At 40.8% G+C, this 19,942-nt stretch overlaps 1 protein-coding gene across 4 annotated transcripts in view; it reads right to left on the bottom strand.

The window, feature by feature from the left end:
• The window catches only part of LOC144042685 (mitochondrial import inner membrane translocase subunit TIM16-like), a 132,724-nt gene that overhangs the window by 107,882 nt on the left and 4,900 nt on the right, over positions 1-19,942 (bottom strand). For 3 of the 4 annotated variants that reach the window (XR_013290946.1, XM_077555566.1, XM_077555570.1), the window contains exons 6-7: positions 18,092-18,168; positions 6,279-6,329 (exon numbers count right to left, since the gene is read on the bottom strand). Coding sequence is in view for 3 of the 4 variants with exons in the window: in XM_077555566.1 (XP_077411692.1) it covers positions 6,279-6,329; positions 18,092-18,168 (128 nt within the window). In the remaining variant the exon portion in view is untranslated. Of the gene's footprint in view, positions 1-6,278; positions 6,330-18,091; positions 18,169-19,611; positions 19,643-19,942 lie in introns of all 4 variants that reach the window. The other variant, XM_077555568.1, reaches the window with a different exon arrangement.

The raw sequence follows: 19,942 nt of genomic DNA, 5'->3' as shown, positions 1-19,942 counted from the left end.
ATTTAATCAATAAGAAGTCATTGACATGTTAACCATAGTGTACTCCAAACGCAGTTCATAATTTTCCAGATGAAACACCTTCCAGGAAGCTAATGGTGGGTTATGAAGGACTGTACAACAGGCCCCTTGAGTAATGCTTCTTTTTCTTGGCCTTCCTATACAAGTCAAACTGCTTTGCTTTTCCTTGGCCCTGCCCCGTTTTCACTCGCCCATGTAGTACAAACCCATTCAAGTCTGTGGTCCTCTCTAAATTCACGCCAAGCACCAGAAGTTTGTGCTGAACAGAAGAAATCGAGGACCCCAAAAGTCCGGAGAACTGTTCCATTCCACCCCTTCCCCAACCCCTGTCCGTCTGCCGCTTCTTCCAGCAACCGCAGATCGACGGCTCTGTGGCCAACACCGGACCAAAACTATGAGTGGTATTTTCAGGACTGTAATTTTAAGAACATGTGCTATAGGCTCAGGCACACACTTGCATGAAGAATCAAACACTCAGTCACAACACTTGCGATTTTCCGATTCAAATGTATACAAAAAGCACACACTTCCACTGTTTTGTTTTTATAAACATAGCACTTGGTATTTACTTTAAAACATATACAGTGCTGCCTCAGAGTTTGAACATAATTTGTTACTGTAAAGTGCTTAAAGTCCAATTTGTTCAACCTCCGGAAAAAAAATTCCCATAGGAAATAATTTAAATGCAATTAATCCATTCCCAAGCTCCAAAAACAGAAGATGTCTATTTTTATTCATTTCTAATTTAATTTCTATTTATGTAAAAACATGTACAGTATTCAAAGAATAATTATTATTTTTGCCTTTTTTGTTGTGGTGTGATGGCATCAGTGGATGAAAATTGCACTAGCATTTATGGGGGCTGTTGTAAATTCCTCATTATTGCTGTTAATGCTTATGCTAATGCTAATGTTCATGTTAGTTCAGTGCTGAGTTTGATCATTTCCATTGGGCATATAGTTAGACTACTAAGGGTCATTCTGTGCGCGCTTTAACATCAGGTTACATTGTTGAACAGCTAAGGAGGGGTCCTTGCGGCGCTAGTATTTACAGAAGTAAGTCACAGTAGTTACAACAATATCTCTTTCCTTAAATCCACTGCAGTTCGTAGCACTTTCTGTTTTTCTGTTGTGACAATTTGTACAGAACACCAGACACAACCGCTTCATTTGTGCACACCGGAGGGGAGGGTCAACAGGACAACAGCAAGCATGCCGAAAAAGAGACCACCGCCGAGCAATGCCAAGTTCAGCAATGCCGGTCCAGCACAACCAGGTTATCTAGTTATCTAGAAAAACTAAAGGAACACTTCCTTATGCTCCATGGAGATGGAGGAATATAAGAACACAACACTTTCTGGATTTAATGTTAAATGGTCTTGTTTTTATATGGCGCTTTATCGACAGATTTCATGAAAAGGCTATTGTCCCTGTTCATTATGTTCACCAATAAACAGTTGAATTTGAAAAAAAAAATCCTATTTTATTTTTCAATAAAGAGGGGTTCAGTGAATGCACATAGGAAACTGGGGGATGCACCAAAATGAAACCGAAAACCAAAACACCCCCCCCAAAAAAAATCTGCCAATTTTTACTATCATCGTATTTATTATAATTAATTAAAATTATAATATTATTATAAAATATATTTTTTAGTACTGCCATTTTAACAAAGCACAATATAAATTGAAATGTGCCCGCACCGCAGACATTTTGGCTAATGGTACATTATACACCAAACGAGGGTTGAGCATTTTCTGGAGGTGCTATTGCACCTTATAGTCAATGTAGTTCGCACATGCGGGCACGGATGCGGCACACTTAAAATCCGCACATTCACATAATCACCAACGTTTAAAAATAAATCAATACATTTGTTTGCACCAGCTAATTGGCTTTGGGAAATGGGCTGCAAAGTCACACACAGCGTCCTGTACAGGTTTGCCGCCACCCGGAGATAGTGGTAAGTGTTTCTGTTACTGTTGATAGCAATAGTGCTAGCATTAGCTAAAGTATTTAGCACGGCCACCGGGATGCCAGTCAAAAAGTGGAAGCGTTCGAGGGGCTCTTATAAAAATAAAAAAAAAAGGAAGGCGCTGCAGGAGTGGCTCACCTGTACTGCAGTACACGGCAGTTCTGTCTTTTTTCAACCCGCTTAAATGTTGTACACCAAACGACGCCCCTCTCTTCTGGTGTGCGCAATGAGCTGCTGCGACCGACCGGTGCCAACTCACACCGTGGAAAAGCCAGCTAGAAGCGAGGCGGACACTTACCCCCGCTTTCGCTGTTTAATTCAAACAGATGCTTGCTTGTAGTGATTTTTTTGTTTGCGTCACCACAACATCCTATTTCGGCCATATTCTTTCGGCTTTAATTTTATTTCGGCCGAATGCCGAAAATGGCTATTTTTGCCATTTTCTGCCGAAAAATGTCGGTGGCCGAATATTCGGTGCATCACTATTAAGAACTACTGCTCTGCATGTACTGTTTGTGTTATAAATAATATATCCGTGGGTAACTATTGCCCACTGCAAAGTGTTTAGGTCTGATTATCACTTTATGAAGATGGTTGGTACAAGAAAGAGCTAGGAGGAAAAAGTTAATGAATAATCCAAGCACAGAAAAAAAACATTCCTTATATTACAACTCAAACGTTTTGGTGTGAGAATCTACTAAATTCTCATGGGAACAGCCACTTCTCAGACTTGAGGCCAGTCCCGGATCCAAGACATTCCCAAATGATGCAATCAAACCATTTCATCAGATTGACGTATTCTACCATTTCAGTTCACAAAAAAGGGGTTTATATTGGTGGAAGTGTTGGACACTAGTTTGGGAAAAACATGACCAATCCATCCATATGTCTTTGGAATATCTTCTTTATTGTCACGGTTGTTGGTTGCTGATAAGAGCTGGCTGGCAAATAATAATGTATTGCAAATGTTGCCTTGAATTCTCATCATGGCTGTGAGGGTCTGGTGGTCAGGCCAGACCAGACCAGATCATCTTGAATTCAGCTTATCTAAAGGTCGGCCCGTCTCTCAGTTGTGGGACAAAGCCTAAAATTGTCCCAGTGACCTAAATAGAACCTTCTCTATGACCGTGCTGTTACACACTGCACTGATTACAGATGCCGTATACACCACTCCTCCTGTCCGAGACCTTAATTACCCGGCACAAGTCTTATTTCCCATAAATACAGCAAGAGTGGGGCCATAATTATTGCCTATATTTACCCCACCTGGCGATGACTGACAGCAGTTCAGAGCAGGCCACCCGAAAGGAACCGTACGCATTTAATTATATTACCATCAGGGGAACGGGACAGCACTTGCCACAAATGAGGTGTCTGGATCATGGACACCCCTTTGCCGAATAGGACTTGCCAAGGCCAGAAGCAGTAAATGCAATTATGCACCAAAACTGAGCCGCTTGGACTTGTACTGTATAAATGTTAGTGCTCGTCAAGCATCAGCCCATAAAACACAGCCCGTTGAGGTGTCTCATAATGTCGAAATTTGAAGGACTACTGACTGGGGCTGTAGTAAGGTGGATTTTTGGGAGATTAGAAAACTTTATGGAGATGCTTTACAAAAGGATAAAATACACAATGCTCCTTACATCCACTTAATGACATAGTACTGTCCGTAATGTGTAGAAATCAACACCGCTTGCTCTTGCACACTACTAAATGACTTGACCTATCATATTTCTCACTCATTATCGGCAGCCCATTTGAGCAAATGTGGCTCTAATAGGAAGTGGTGAGCAGCACACTTGATCTGCTTTAAACATTTCTGCTTTCAGACAGATCTTAAAATGAAGCGGCCACCTGACTAAGCAGAAGAAGCAGACCAAAGCGGGAATATCAAGCCTCAAATCAATTTGATTTGGGCAGAAGCCATGTGGCTAAAACAGAGGCAGACGGTGTTTGCTGACTCAGTTGGCCCCTCCGCGCTCCCTATTTGGTTGTCCAAGGCTCATGAGCGTGTGGGAGGTACGAACATAAAAGTTTTTTTTTAGTTGACAGTTTCCTGTAGAATAGTTAAAAGCCGCATTTCCACCAAGCGAGTACAGTTAAGTTCAGCTCGCCACAGTATGGTTTGGAAGAGTAAACCCCGACTGGGCTTGTTGCTTTTTCCACTGTGGCGTCTACAGCCAGGTCCGTCATAGAATGGCGACAAAGACACATTATGCGTTTTCACAATTAAAAACAGTTGTTGAGTGTCTTAATTACATGTATATGGCATGTTTTTGTCAAAAGTCCACAAATATAAAGGATTATTTCACATTTTACTTTTTATTTTCTTGCTGACGTCAGCCATTTATAGACTGCGGCCAGTGGGCCAATGGTGATTTCAGTTTTTGTCACCATGACAACCAGGACAGTACCCGAGCTGAAAAAATTGCTGTGGAAGGGTTTTTATACAAATTAGCCGTATTGTGATGTCACAGTTTTCAGAACACCTGACACAGATATAATTTCAGAACCAGGCATGCAGCGTAGCAAGATATTTACAAAGTTGCTTAATTTCATACTTGATGGGTGGGAGGCAATCCACAGACTCAACTACTCACAAACAAGCAATATGAGTCAATTTCACATAATATGTTCCCTTCAATACAACAATAAAACAAGCTCAATATGTCAGTAAAATACATGGGTTTGAGTTGTCCTGATTGCATTCCGGTTGTTGCATAGGCTACGTTCACACTGCAGGTCTTAATGCTCAATTCTGATTTTTTGTGAAATCAGATTTTTTTGAGTAAGCGTTCACATTACCTATTAATTGCGACCTCAGTCTGTCTGCTGTGTGGACGTAATGCGTCCTCAAAGTGACCCGCATGCGCAGAAGAGGATACAACGTCACAACGCTGTGTTTTCGAAAATAAATACGTAGGGTCCAGCATGTCAGGGCCACGGACTTTTATAAGTTTGTCGTTGGGGCTCATATTTTTACCATCCCATATCTACAGAGGAGTGATGCAGGAGGAGGTAGAAATAATATTTTGTGAAAATGAGGCGAGCCTGTTCGAGCGCCTCATCTCACGGAGACCTCTCCTTTTTTTTTAATCCCTAACAATGACGTCACGTCATTGCCGCGCGCAATAAATGATCCATCTGCGTTGCTAAATTACTAATATCACCACCACAAATGTCATCTTTATACTTCATGTTTCAAGTGGGATTAAATTAAAGTCAAATATAAACTCACAACTGTTACTCAAAACAACTTTGCCGATTCACGTACGTGACGTCTCCCGGACCTTGCGGATGCGTCAAGCATAAATCTCAAGCTTAATGCCCCTGCCCACGCGGAGCACAATTGGACTTTTGATGACGTCGAGGTTGGATATATGCGACCTGGCCATTCAGACTGCAGTCGCATTGCAAAAATTCAAATACGTATCCGATCCAGGACCACATATGAAAGTGACCCAGGTCGCATATGAAAAAATCGGAATTGAGACGTTCAGACTGACATAAAAAAGTCAGATACAGCTCGCATTTGGGCAAAAAATTCCGATCCGGGTCATATTTGCTTGCAGTGTAGCCATAGATTCCTCTGGAAACATTCAACAACTAAAGTGCGTCCATCTTATTTCCTGACGCATCACCACTGATCTACGATATGTAAACAACGCTAAATGTTTGAGTCACTTATTTTGCAATAGCCGGAGAATATTACTTGTTGCAATGGTCACTGTTGTAAATATTGAGCTATATCAGGATCAATAAACTTTGTTGAGCTTTTAGCCATATTAAAATGCAAATTCCAAACTAAAAACACCGTCAAAGTTGTTTTCCTCCATTTATCCATCTCTGAGCATTCCAGCTCATTCTTGCTCACGAAGCACCAGCCCCTCCCAACGCAAGAAAACAACTGAGTCCTCACTGATCGACGTAGATACGGCAGTGGGCCTAGTGGTAAGCCGGGGACCCTCGCACTTGTGCATGTTCGTCAACGACCACCCCAACCCCCCCACCCCCCGCCGTCTTGGTCATTGCCAGAGTCGCCAGGGAGGGTGGCCAGGGCTGGCCTTGCATTGATCAACGTTTCCCCTTTGCCAACCAAATCACAAATACTCTGAGTGTTATACAGAGTCGTCATTGATGGGTGGGTGAGATATTCATGAAGTCAAGGGAGTGCTGCATGAGGGGATGGCCGCTGCTGTGAAAGTTTTATGTGGCATATGTGGATGAGAACAGTCGAAGTGCTCTTCTCGAACACAACCCAAAGTCGAAGAATTGATACACACCTGAACTGGTTTGAGCTGGACTCTTGGGTCAAACACTCGCAGCATCTTGTCCTAAAGGGATAATAGTAATGATCATTAATACACATGATGGAAAAAGGCTTGTGGCATATTTTAATCAGGAAGGGTTTAGGTTAGACTTCGTAGTTCCCCCTCAATCAGGATTCTGAAGACATTTTTGGACAGTCGTATGCATTCAACTATGGGAACAGTTTACGATACGATACGATATACTTTTATTTTCCCCGTGGGGAACTTTTTCCTGGACTCCGTCCAGCTTCAGTTTACAGTAAGAGAAAACAACAAAATAGAAAAAGATGAAATTAAAATTGAATAAATAAGAAGTGCAGCAATAAGTAGAAGACTTCCCAGAAGTCTTCACAGGAGTATACATGTGTAGAGAAGTACATTGCACACACCCATATACACACACACATTTACACACTTCTATATATATATATACACACACACATGGGTATGTACACAACATTGCACCATATATATATATCTTATTGCACTGAGTTAATGTCGGTTGTTAAGCAGTTTGATGGATGTCGGCAGGAATGAGTTCTTGTAGCGGTTCAGCCTGGTTCTGGGGGCCCTGAATCTCCCGCCGGAAGGCAGTAGCTGGAACTCATGATGCAGAATGTGAGTTGGGTCATTAACAATTTTCTGTGCCAGTCCGGTGACGGACCGCTCATAAAGCATCTGTAGGGAAGATATGATTCCTGACCCCCATGATCTTCATGGCAGTCCGCAACAGACCGGCAATCTGCGACCTTGACTGCACAGTTAGGTTGCCGTACCAGGCCGCAATGCCGTATCTGATGATACTTTCCAATGCAGCCCGGTAGAACAACAGCATGATCCTCTGCTCCACTCCATAGACCCTAAGTCTGCGTAGGGAGTAGAGACGCTGTTGGAGTTTGGAGCAGAGACTTCCAACATGTACCCTCCAGCTGAGTGTGTTGTTGATGTGGACCCCCAGATACCTGTATGAACCCACCTGGCTGATGTGATTGTTTTTAATGGCGACTGGCCTGTGGTCACCAACAGTTTTTGGATCAAATATCCCCTCTGTCTTCCCCACATTGAGCACAAGATGATTCTGGTCACACCACTGGACAAATTTCTCTATTTCTGAGAAATAGTCCAGTGGGCTACCGCCGGCCTGCAGCAAGCTGACGATAGCTGTGTCATCAGAGAACTTAATGATAAAGTTCTCTGGGTGTGATGTAACACAATCATTTGTGTACAGCATGAAGAGGACCGGGGAGCTGACGCAGCCCTGTGGGGCGCCTGTGCTTATCAATCTGGGTTCCGAGAGGGAGCTGTTGACCCTGACTTGCTGTGTGCGCTGTGTCAGGAAGGAGTGATACCACCTCAAGATGTACGGGTTCACATTCATCTCCTTCAGTTTACCCAAAAGCAGGTGCGGCTGCATTGTGTTAAACACTGAGCTAAAATCAACGAACAACACACGTGCATAAGCTTTCGGGCCGTCAAGGTGTTTGCTGACCAGATGTGTGATGCTGTTGATAGCATCGTCAGTGCCGCGACCCCGCTTGTAGGCAAACTGAAGGGAGTCTAAGTGTGCATCCACCTACCCCCTGAGCCGAGTCACCATCAGCCTCTCGAAACACTTCATGACAATGGAAGTTAGAGCCACAGGCCTGAAGTCATTATTGACCACAGGACATTGTTTTTTAGGAACTGGGGTGATTACTGATTTTTTCCAGAGACTGGGAATGGAGTGTGAGTCCACAGATCTCTGGAAGATGGGCTGCCATGCCGCTGTGAGCTCCTCTGCACAGGATTTTAGCAGAAGGGCAGATATCCCATCTGGTCCTGAGGCCTTTTTTGTGCAGACAGACCTAAAAGCAGATTGGACATCATGGGGATGAATGACCAGCCTTGAGTCCTGCTCATTCACTGAAATGGACCTCAGGACCTCCCCACATTCAGAGGAGAAGTCCTGGGTTTCGAATCTTAAATAAAAGTAATTCAGCTCCCTTGCCTTCTGGAGGTCATTTAGAGTGCTGAGACCTTTTTGAGCAGGAGTCAAGTTTGTGATCCTCCTCATGGTGTCCCACATTTTCTTGGCGTTGTTAGCAGCAAAGTGTTGTTCTATAGTCTCTTTGTGCTTCCTTTTTGCTTTTTTAAGCATGTGCTTGAGTTCTTTTTGAACCAGTTTGAGCTGGGCTCTGTCCTGGTTCTTAAATGCCCTTTTTTTGCGGTTAATACAGTCTTTAACCTCTTTAGTAATATACGGTTTGTTGTTGGGGTAAACAGTTTGGGGAAAGTCCCTTTTCTGCACCAGCATGCATAAAGGAAACCTTTATTTCAATAAGGAGGGATGGAGAAATAAAAGTAATTTGATTCCTAAGAATTGTATTTTTGCTTGTCTGACGATTCTGCTTATCGATTCTTCTTATTGCAAATGAGTGATGGCGTCACACATGCAAGAAATTTATTTTGGCCCTCAACTTTTCCAACATGGAGTCAAGGCAGTAGAACTTGGAAGTGTGGCTGTAATTTACATGAAAATATAATACTGGGACTACTGGCTACTTGCAACACGTGCAAAACTTTAACTTCGTTGAAGGGGGGAATACAGATAGAGCTGTACAATGTAACACAATAGAGTAGTGTAGAGTATGAATTATTGCATTCGATCAGGATATATTGTAATGCCAATGACATTAATAATTTACACTCAGATGAGTTTGGTATAGAAGAACTTGAGAACCTCCCACGAACTATAAATATTGATATTGCACTTCATTTGTACGGCAGACCCTGCATATTGCAAGTTAACTGTTCACAAATTAATTTATTTGCCATTTTTTCTGTGGAACCTGTGACCAGCTATTCACTACAAAAATGCCCCTATTCACATGTTAGTGCTCTTTCTGAAACATTCTAAGACGCTACATGATTCTGCCAAAACCGGTCTAACTTAGTTGGGTGTGACAATCAGTGGAATTTACCTTTACCTTTACCTTAATTTGGAATCGGTGATAATACGTTTTAGGAAGGAGCCAGTGGAAATGACTAAAAGAGATTATTCTGCATATGAACTCTCACGGTGCACTTTCTTTTTCTAATTCTGATTTCATGTGTAAGCCATTTTTTGTAAGGGTAATGTAACTTGAGTTTTGAATTATATGAAACTATTAAGAGATCCGATCATAGTTTTTGGTACATTTACGGTTTACACAAATAAATTATAATCATTTAGAGTGTGTGTCATTGCCTTTTTGCTATTTTCGGCTGGGTGGTTATTAAAGAGTCTTCTTTGTTTGGTTTTAGGTGGGACCTGCAAAACATGTTTTCCTTCACGCAGCTGTATCTCAGACTACAGAGAAAGTTTCGTCAGTGCGATCACACACCTATTTATTATTAGCAATGCAGTGACCTCTTCGCGAACCCCTTTTCAGTCAGCCCTTGCCCGCCCAAAACACATTGTGCATCAATCACAGTGGCCAATCAGAGAGGGATCCCAACTGATTGGGAGGAAACAGACCCTAATGAAATCAGGCTGTGACCGGGCCACGTGTGACATCAAACTATGTCACTCAACATCGTGTGACTGTGATGCCTGCAACACTCCAACAAAATCAATTGGACAAAAGGCATAGGCATACTTTTATTCAGTGAAAAAGCGCAATGTCATTTTTGATAAAAGATGACTGTTGTATGAATTCTATGTGGGTGAGATTTATTTATTTATTTTTTACTTTTGATTGTACTTTATCGAATGAATGAAAAATATATATATTTGAGAAGAAAGGGAAAGAGAATACGTTTTCCCCACATGGATAATCCATAACGAATATGTCAACTGTTTGTGTGTGTATTTAGCAAGACCACCCACAGATATGATACCCCTCGGCTGTGACCTAATCCTGAACAACACACACTCATTTTTATATTACCATATTTCCTCAACAGGAGTAGCTTATTTATTCAACATGGTGGTATCAGACATACAAAAAGTTAATAGTAGCCTCGTTATTCTTTTCCCTCCCGATGGTGTTAAGAGTTATGTATTCAAGTGGCCGATGCTCCTGGAGATGAATTGCAAACAAGTTGCCAAAATAAACTTTTCTTGTGAAAGAAAAAAGGAGGCATCTGTTTCACACGTCATGCGCACACTTTCACAGACCCACTGGCACATAGACACACACACTCATTCGAGGAACCACATTGGAAATAATCCAATGGCTATATAATATATATATATATATATATATGTGTGTATATGTATATATATATGTATATGTATTTAAAAAAAAAAAAAAAACATTTATTAAAATTTTTTTAATTGATTTGTTGTTTTTTAAAAAAAAAAAAAAAAAAAGGAGAGCAATGATGATGTCAAATCGAATGAACAATACTGAGCTCTTCTGTAAAAAAAAAAAAAAAAGGAAATAATCCAATGGCTTTGTGTTTTTATCCCTTTGGCAGTACTTATCTATAGTTTTGTTTGTCAATAAATCTTTCAATCATCAAAGACAATATTTGTATTTAAGTGGACAGTGCGGAAAGTGATTAACTGAGGAGTGGCATCTATTAAAGCAGATTATTATTATTATTTGGGGGAATAGTCTACACAAGTTGTCAAAAGTCAATTTTCTCTGAGGATGAGGGGGGGGGGGGGGGGGGGGGGGGTCCATTTTTTGTGCAATTTATGTTGTGGACAAACTGCCTGCAGATAAATTAGGGGAACAGTGTCTATTGAATCAGAGGCCATCCTTTGAGTAAATACTATGGGTATTTTTTTCCATTTGACATGCAGCGTTTATGTATTGAAGTAGACGATGCACCAATAGATTAATTGAGATAACGCATCTAATATATATAAGTTGCCAATAGACACTTTCCTTATGCAACGTTTATGTATGAAAGGGAAGATAAAACCGCAAATGAATTGCGGCATTGAGTCTATTAACAAGAGTATGAAAACCTAGGGGGGGAAATTATTGTACATTTAGACCAGATATAAAATTTGTGGTTAATCACGAGTTAACTTTTCAAGTCATGCGATTAATTACAATTAAAAAATGTAATCGCCTGACGCCCTCATTTTTAATAATCTTTTCTTTTTTGAAAAAAACGATTATTTAAAAGAAAGGAAAAGAGAAGATTATTTAAAAAATTAGGTCGTCAGGCGATACATTTTTTTTATTGTAATTAATCACATGACTTCAATAGTTAACTCATGATTAATCACAAATTTTATATCTGTTCTAAATGTACAATAAAAAAATCTAGGTTTTCATTCTCTTGTTAACAAAAGTGGAAAAAATGTTAAACTAATAGAAATAGTTCAAATGAATTTTTGACGTCTAAAGCCGTCAATGGCAGTGAATGAGTTAAGTGGAGTCGAGTACGATCACATGTGGCTTTTATATATACAAGTGGAAGATGCACCCAGATATTAACTGGAGCGCGGTGTATTTTACAGTGCAGGCCACAATTTGAGGAAATACATTAAACAATTTGCTAAGAAGTAATTTTTCACAGGAAAAATAGAGCCATGCCGCTTTAACGCAAGTGAACAATATTGGTGGCAATGGGCTCTTTGTACAAATCCACTACTTCCTGAACTCAGTACCACTCATTCATTTCCTGTCTTTCATGATTGGACAAACGGATTAATCCAGGTGTGCCTGACCTCAGTAAACATGACGACAATGGACAGACACACCTGGATTAATCAGTTTGTTCAATCATGAAAGACAGGAAATGAAGGAGTGGTATTGAGTTCAGGAAGTAGTGGATTTGTGCAAAGAGCCCATTAATTGGGGTACGGCATCTTTTAAAACAGACCCACAATTTGTAGAAATACGGTAAGTTGCCAAAAATATCTTTATCTGAGCGGAAATTAGGCGGCCTCCATTTGACATGCAGAGTTTACGTATTCAAGTGATGCACCTGGAGTTTAATTGAAGCGCGGTGTCAACTTTCTGTTTGAGAAAGTATTTTATGAAAGCTTGCAATCGGTCCACCATCTTCAGACGACCGCCAACTACTATCTGGCTGCGCAAACACTCCGATGAGGGTCCGCTCACTTACAGATGTGACCACTAAACAAACACACCCTCCAAGGCCCTAGGACACACAATGTATGTTTGCATGTGTGCGTGTGAGTGCAGAAGCAGCAGCTGTTTAACCAAAGTGACAGGGCCTCATTCACAGGCTTTTTTTTTAATGAGTTTTCCCTGCTCTGCTGTACACAACTTTCACTTGTATGCAAACACACGCACACACAGACAGAGGATGGAGAATCTTTAATCATGGGGCGCTTTCTTTGCGCCTCAAATACACTTTGCTGCCAGACACCCATCTCCAGTCTCCCACGGTTACACGCGAGGTGATTGGCAGCTTGGGGGATCCAAGGTTCCTTCTGTGCCTCACTCTACAATGTGCCTTTTTAATGTAAAAGGGGGGTACAAGCGGGTGCAGATATCCAGTCGTACCTCTGACTGAAAATGCGGCGACCGCCCGGCCACTCCCTCATTTGAATAAATCATGAATGGGCCCTTTCTCCCCCTGCAAAAGTGTCAGAAAGATCATCTGGAGATCCAAACAAGACCTGTGTAGGCTTCCCTTCATGCCCCCCTTTCTCCTCTCTACACAGGCCAATGTTTACCCAATGGGAGCACCAGAGGGCTTGGACCCACATGTGCACAGGCCCTATTTGCTCTAATAAACCGGATTGGAGAAATTGAAAGAGGCCGTTTGGGTTAAATGACACCAGAGAATCTTGGTGGTCCTCCAGCCCCGAGCTCTGATCTCAGCTCGTATTACCCCACCGAGTTTTGAAGGGTTCCTCCTGCTCCTCCATTGAGGCTGACGGCGGGGCAGGTAGCACTGATGAGGATGATTACCCCGTCAAGCTAAACATCATGATTGGGACGTGACCCGTGATGGTGACGGAGTAATTTGTTACTTGTCACGGCAAAAACAAACAAAGAGGATCAGCCTGACAATCAGACCTGTTAAGCGGACACATGTGCTGCTTTTTCGGACGGACGTTTATTCGGATTTAAGGGCAATTAAGACCATCACACGTCGCTCAATTCCACATCCGGACTCATTTTCACGTCAGTCAACTTCTGCCTGCATTTGTGTGAAATTCCAGACCTCAGACCTATGTATTAAGTAGACAATATAGACAGGGATTAATTGGGGTAATGGCATCTACAAAAGTAGAAAAATAGCAAACAACTTGCCAAAAGTCACTTTCCTACGGTGGGAAAAAAAGAGACTATCCATTGAATGTGTACAATTTATGTATTCAAGTGGCCAGTGCAACCAGTCCTCTCTGAGAAAATATGGCCAATAAATTGACTAAACTTCTTTTTGCATGCAGGATTCATATATTTAAGTGGAACATGACAGTGATTAACTAATTTGCTCCCAAAAACATATAAAACCTTTCGAATTTAAATAGTGCCATGGTCCCAAAAACTTATTTAGAATTTTTTTACGTTTGTTTTTTTGCAGCCTCTGACCTGAAAAAAAAAAAAACAGCCAGTAATTGGCAGCAGAGTATAAGAGATCACAACCCAACAGAGACACTAACTGTTGGCTGGAACTAGAACAGAAGGATTGTAATAACCTCAGACTTCGAGATTTACTCTTTATTACAACATCGATTAAGCGACATAATTGTTTTAAAAACCCAATGATTTCCGCCACCGTGACTGCCTGGTGGAAGGCACTAGAATTGACAAAAGCCCAAGTGGAGCCCTGTGGGCTTTCTCCCCTATGGCATAACCCCGACTTTCAACTTAACAACCAACCGTTTTATTTAGGTGTGTGGGAGCAGAAAGGAATTACACATCTCCACCATCTCTTCTCAGATAATATGTTTATATCATATACATCCTTGCTCCAAAAATACAATAAAAAAACGGAAATTTTTTATATTATCTACAAGTTAAAAATATGATAAAGAAAAAAATTCCAACACTTCGGGGTACGCTCCAACCGCCTGTTTTAGCTAAAGATACATACATTACTCAATATATGATTAAGAAAATGGGACTCTCAGACTCCGACATTTGTCTCCAATGTTTACAAAACACTACAGACACTTATGTTCATGCTTTATGGTTATGTACTCCGGTTATGTATTTCTGGACTAAAGTCTTAGAAAAACTTTCCGCTATTTTGGACTGTAGGATACCTTTATCTCCAAACTTGTGTTTGCTAGGTGACCTAACATCAACTGACTTACCACATAAACAATTTCAATCTACACTTGTAGCCCTTACTATCGCTAAAAAAACAATTCTTGTTAACTGGAAAAATAAACAAACTCTGAATATCGACCAATGGTCTAACCTCCTCATAAATCACATTTTAATGGAAAAAATATCTGCCTCAAATAAAAACCAAATATCAAAATTTATAGAAACATGGTCTACGTATATAGAATATTTTAACCTAATTCTGGTTACTTAATTCTGTCTGTTAGCGAGAGACACTACATTGTGATAACTTACATTGATGTTTCTGCATTTGGCAATTTATTATTATATTAAATTATTAGTATGGGATTTTTTTTTTAATGGGCTTTAGGTGAACTGATGAATACACACACGCACGCACGCACACGCACGCACATGCACATGCTCACCCACATACACAAAAAAATATATATATATGTATATGTATATATATGTATATATATTTAAAAAAAAAAAAGAGAAAGAAAAAAAACTTCTTTTTTTTTAAAAGGAGAGCAATGATGATGTCAAATCGAATGAACAATACTGAGCTCTCCTGAAAAAAAAAAGAGTATAAGAGATCTACCAGGGCCATGTTGCAACAAGCTCTTTTCCCCAGTCTTAAAGAAATTTGTGAATAATGATGAAACTTAGCTATATTCTAATGCTAATTGCTGCAAAGCGGAAACAGATACCAATTTACGTTTTACTCCTGATGAAAAAAGAGACTCTAAACTTTCTTTTGGTAGGTGCCTTGCTTTTATCGCAATAGAACACAATATTCTGTGGGCCTTGCAAAATCAGTCAAAATCCAGTAAAACAGCCGTGAGCGAAGGGAGTTGCTTCAGTGACTGCGTTGTCATTACTGTTTTTCGCAAAAATAAAAGCGATGTTGTACCATTATGATAAAGTAGAATTTTGACTAGTCGGTGTTTGGATTGAAGAGCGTTTTGCCTCTGAGGCGCAATGTCCCGTCTCGCAAGATCTTGCAGTTCTGTAGGGGGTGCTCAAGATATTTACGGAAGACAGACGCTTGGAGTTGTTAATATTACTTTAAAAACATCTCTCTAACCCCTCATTGGGCGGGTTCGGGGATTTGGTGTTAATGTTGTGTGTGTGTGTGTGTGTGCGCTTATAACTTTCAACAATTTCAATGAGGACGTGCGCCGTATGTCACTCGATAGCTCGTTGCTCGGGGTAACGGCCATTTCTCATGCAACGATATGGAACATTCATTGAACGGCGGCATATTAGCTCTATAGCTAGATCGCTTTGTCCGTAAAAAGACTTGTTGTTCCCTCAGGAGGAAGCTCCGACACAAAATCGTGTCCCCGTACTTCCTACTTCCTTTCCTCCGTGACCCAACCGGTGGGGGTCACATTATTACACAGAGAACGCACAAAAAGTGTTTCCATTACACTTTTGCAAAATACTTCTATTTCGACACGTCTCAAAAACCACCTCATGTGAGCGTAAAAACTTTTTTGCGATATTTGAGTTTTTTTTTCGAAAAACGTGTCCATTACCAGCTTGCTTTTGCGCAAAACTGGGGGTAATGGAAACACACCTAGTGAAAATGGTTGGGAGTGAGTGAGTTAATTGGGGCGCGGCGGCCATTAAAGTGGAGGGGACTATTTGAGGAAATTCAGCAATTACTTTTCTTGATGGAAAAACATGTTTGCATGAAGCATTTACAATGTAAAGTGATCAAGTTGCCAAACCCCTCTTTTCCTGAGAGGGTTAAAAACAACAACAAAAGCCCCCAATTTGACATTCAGTTTGGATGTATTCAAGTGGCCGATGAAGAGAGTATTTGATTACAGTAATTTCGGGACTATAAGGCGCACCTGACTATAAACCGCGCTAGCTAAATTAGGGGAATATTTATTACACATATAAACCGTACCTGCAGGTGTTTTAATGTTACTACACCGGGTTCCCGCTACTTTCTTTTGCATAATGAGGGCGCAAATTGTCTCTCGTTCTGCCTCTTCTTTCTTTGTTTGTTTTGCTCTGCCTGATGCTCTTGCGCTTCCTTTATAGTGCGCCCCCTTGTGATCTGATGGATAAGACGCACCTTTGTATTAGCGCTGGGTCGAATGCAAGTGAAAAAAGTAGCGGCTTATAGTCCAGAAATAACTGTAGGCATGGCGTCTAGTGGAGCAGAGGCCACCATTTGAAAAAACGTGTTGCCAAAAGACATTCTTCCTGAGGGAGCCTCCATTTTCATACAGCATTTATGTATTAAATTGAATGAGGCAGACAGTGATTCATTTGGGAATGGCGTTTTGCAATTAGTTTACAATACCATGACCACAACTATTCTAGCAACCATTGGTAGCTTGTTAATAGTGCTCCTCACCCACAAGTTTCACTTTCACCTCAAACCCATTCTTTCTCCTGAACGCTACTCATAAAAGCCACATCACCTCTCGCCTTCCAAAATCAAACAACTGAATGGAAATCCCTGCAAGCGATGTGATTATTCCCCGATGACGCCTTGGAGAACGGGCCACGTGGACACATTAAAAAAACACTTAAAAAAAAAAAACAGCCAGGCTTTCACTCTTGCAGCTTTGTCTAGTAATAATGTGTTCCCCTAGTATGGAGGAGTTACGTGAGGTCAAAGCAAACCTTTCAAAACCAACCATAACACACTTATGATTTTCTTCCCCCTTTGAAAATATTCAAACAATTTACCTCGGATTGCTAATCGGTGCCATGTGGTGTGTACACCTTGGAGGCAAGTCATTTATTCATGACGTTTTAATGGTGTACCCTAACAAGCCAAGGGCTTCATTGATTGTGGCTCACTGGCTACATCTAGTGGCAAAAAAATGCAATGGCAATCAACTTGAGTGAAAATTCAACCAAGGCCATCCTAATTTGCAACACTGGACGACTTTAAAACAACCAAGCTCCTTGCATATGCCTGACATTTATTATTATCCGCAATAAAAAAAAATTATAAGCAGTAGAAAGTTGATCACAACCTATTTTGAGGTATGATTAACGTAACTATAAATCACCTCTAAAACCTTTACTAACTGCAACCTTCCTGTTAAGTTACGATTCAAACGTATCCATTGCAAATGTTTGTTTTAAATTAGTGACTCTAAAAGAGTGCAGTCAACTTTAAATATTGACCAAAATGGTGGTTAATGGTATTAAAATTAATTGAATATGATTTCCCCCTTGATTTTTTTATACTACTTTTACCCTGCTTTTGAAAGTCTGACTGTTTACAAATGCTTTAAGATGTTGTCACTTTTTGCTTCATTATTAATTTTGCTACTTTTTTGCTACTTTGCTTTTGAATGTCTAACTGCTTTGTTTGTGAAAGTTTCTAAACGTTGTACTTTTGATTATGTGAAGCATATTGAGTTGCCTTTTGTATGAGAAGTGCTATATAAATAAAGCTGCTTAGCCTTGACAATTCAATTATTAAAAATGCCCAGGGTCAAATTGATCCGGGGTCCTTTCTATCACTGCTGACTTTTGAATAGAGTTCACTAGTGGTGCCACGCATGTGTGCGATCATGGTGAAAAGGTCAAAAGTTTTGTGGCGCTCACCTTGCAGGTGGAAACCAGCAAGGAACCGTCCTGTTTCCAACTCAGACTTTGCAGCTGGTCAGCGTGCTCCTCCAGAACTGAAGACATGACACGGTATCATCAGCAATGCATTACCCTCATTCAAGAGAAAAATATGATGCTTGTATAAAGAATGGGCCAACAAAATGAAGGAATGCACAAAAAAATGAGTGATTATGCACAAACACAAAACACATTGTGAATGAAAGAAGATCTTCCATTCTGGACTAGACGGCATTCAGAGGTGAGCACAGCGTACAGTAGCTTGTGTGGCTTTTGTTATTATGCGCAACATGTGAAGACATGACGTGCATTGTTAGGCTACAACCTCAGGAGGACATATTATGGAAAGCAAATTTATTAAGGCCTTGATACAAAGATTTGGGTCTGTCCAGTGCTTGCCTACCCACCCCGTGTGAAATTAAACAACCAAGTAAATATTTTGTCTGCCTACAGCCTACTCTATTTCTAAAAATGTGTCCATGTGTGAACCATTCTGAATTTTGCAAAATTGTTATGTCTCATTTCGGCTAATTTACACAACCTCCCTTCATGACTCGGATGCTAGGCTGGGTGATAATCCAGAGTCACTAAGCAGAGCTGCACAGAGTTTTGTTTGTTTATGCATAGATTTGCATTCAGATCAGCAGCACGTACTTGATCGTTTGGTGCAGTTACGGACAGCGGCGTGTGTAAATTGGCAGGCGTGTGTAGTGTATGAAGTAAAGCCTGCATAAATAAAAATGATTTTATTGTCGCTTTTTCTCCCACACCGAGTCGCAACGATATACCTCTGCCTTGTTTACCATGGTAACGGAAACTGTACTCACCATTAGCACAGCAGTAAATGCAAGAGGGTGTTCAGTTTAATTTCAACAAGACAATAATATATAGTGTGTGCAGTGTACTACAATTTTTGATCATTTGAGTATTTTGAGGAATGTATGCCACAAACACATTATTAAGTTTTAAATTGAAAACAAATGCATAATATGTCTCTTTAAAAGGTATATACAAAAAGGGAAAACAACAGAAGAAAACTTGTGATATTAAACAATATAAAACAAAAACACCATGGGCGCAAGGAAGAGAGATCAGCAGCCAGCTGTCATAGAATGAGGGAGCACAGTGTCTGTTGCCCCTTTTACACTGCCTAGAGCACATTTCTCCACCTCAGGTACAGTAAAATGGAGACAATATCATAACTTGAGCTTGAGAGGTATAGTATTAGAGCCATAACAGAGGGTGTATGCTGCCTTAATGTTAATAAGAGAATGCTGGAATCTCATTGAAAGCAACCAGGGAGGTAAAGCTTAATGACGTCCCAGACAACCTCTCACATGATGCCACTCAAATTAAGTCTTTTGTTACGGCTCTGGTGTAAAAGAGGCTTTGTGGTGGCGGTACTGAATACATCCAGGAGGCCAGTGCATGTGATGAGTGTTCAGGGGAAGGCGGTGGTGGGAGCTGGCGGTGAGGGTATGCAAAACCAAAAGGTTTACCTCTGCTGCTCGCAAACGTAGAGCCACAGGGCTGCGAGACGCAGGCCGGCGTGAGTTGAAATGAGACGCCGGCAACAACAAAAGAAAACAACAACAAAACAGGACAATGGCAACTCCCTTCCTACAGTCGCACACAAACTGACTGCAACACAAATAGTGCAAGACAAACACACTACTAGAGCCATACACTATATGGACATAAGAATTGGGACACATTGTCAAATTTGGTCAGGATCGTAATAGACCTCCAACAAATGTCAAATGTGTCAGAGCAACTCCTTTGTCCCAATAATATTCTTCCTGGATGCCTTATGATTGTGCATGCTAAAGA

This window comes from Vanacampus margaritifer, chromosome 2, assembly GCF_051991255.1.
Source record: "Vanacampus margaritifer isolate UIUO_Vmar chromosome 2, RoL_Vmar_1.0, whole genome shotgun sequence".
NCBI classification, from domain to species: Eukaryota; Metazoa; Chordata; class Actinopteri; order Syngnathiformes; family Syngnathidae; genus Vanacampus; species Vanacampus margaritifer.
This window is presented reverse-complemented; position numbering and strand designations above follow the sequence as displayed.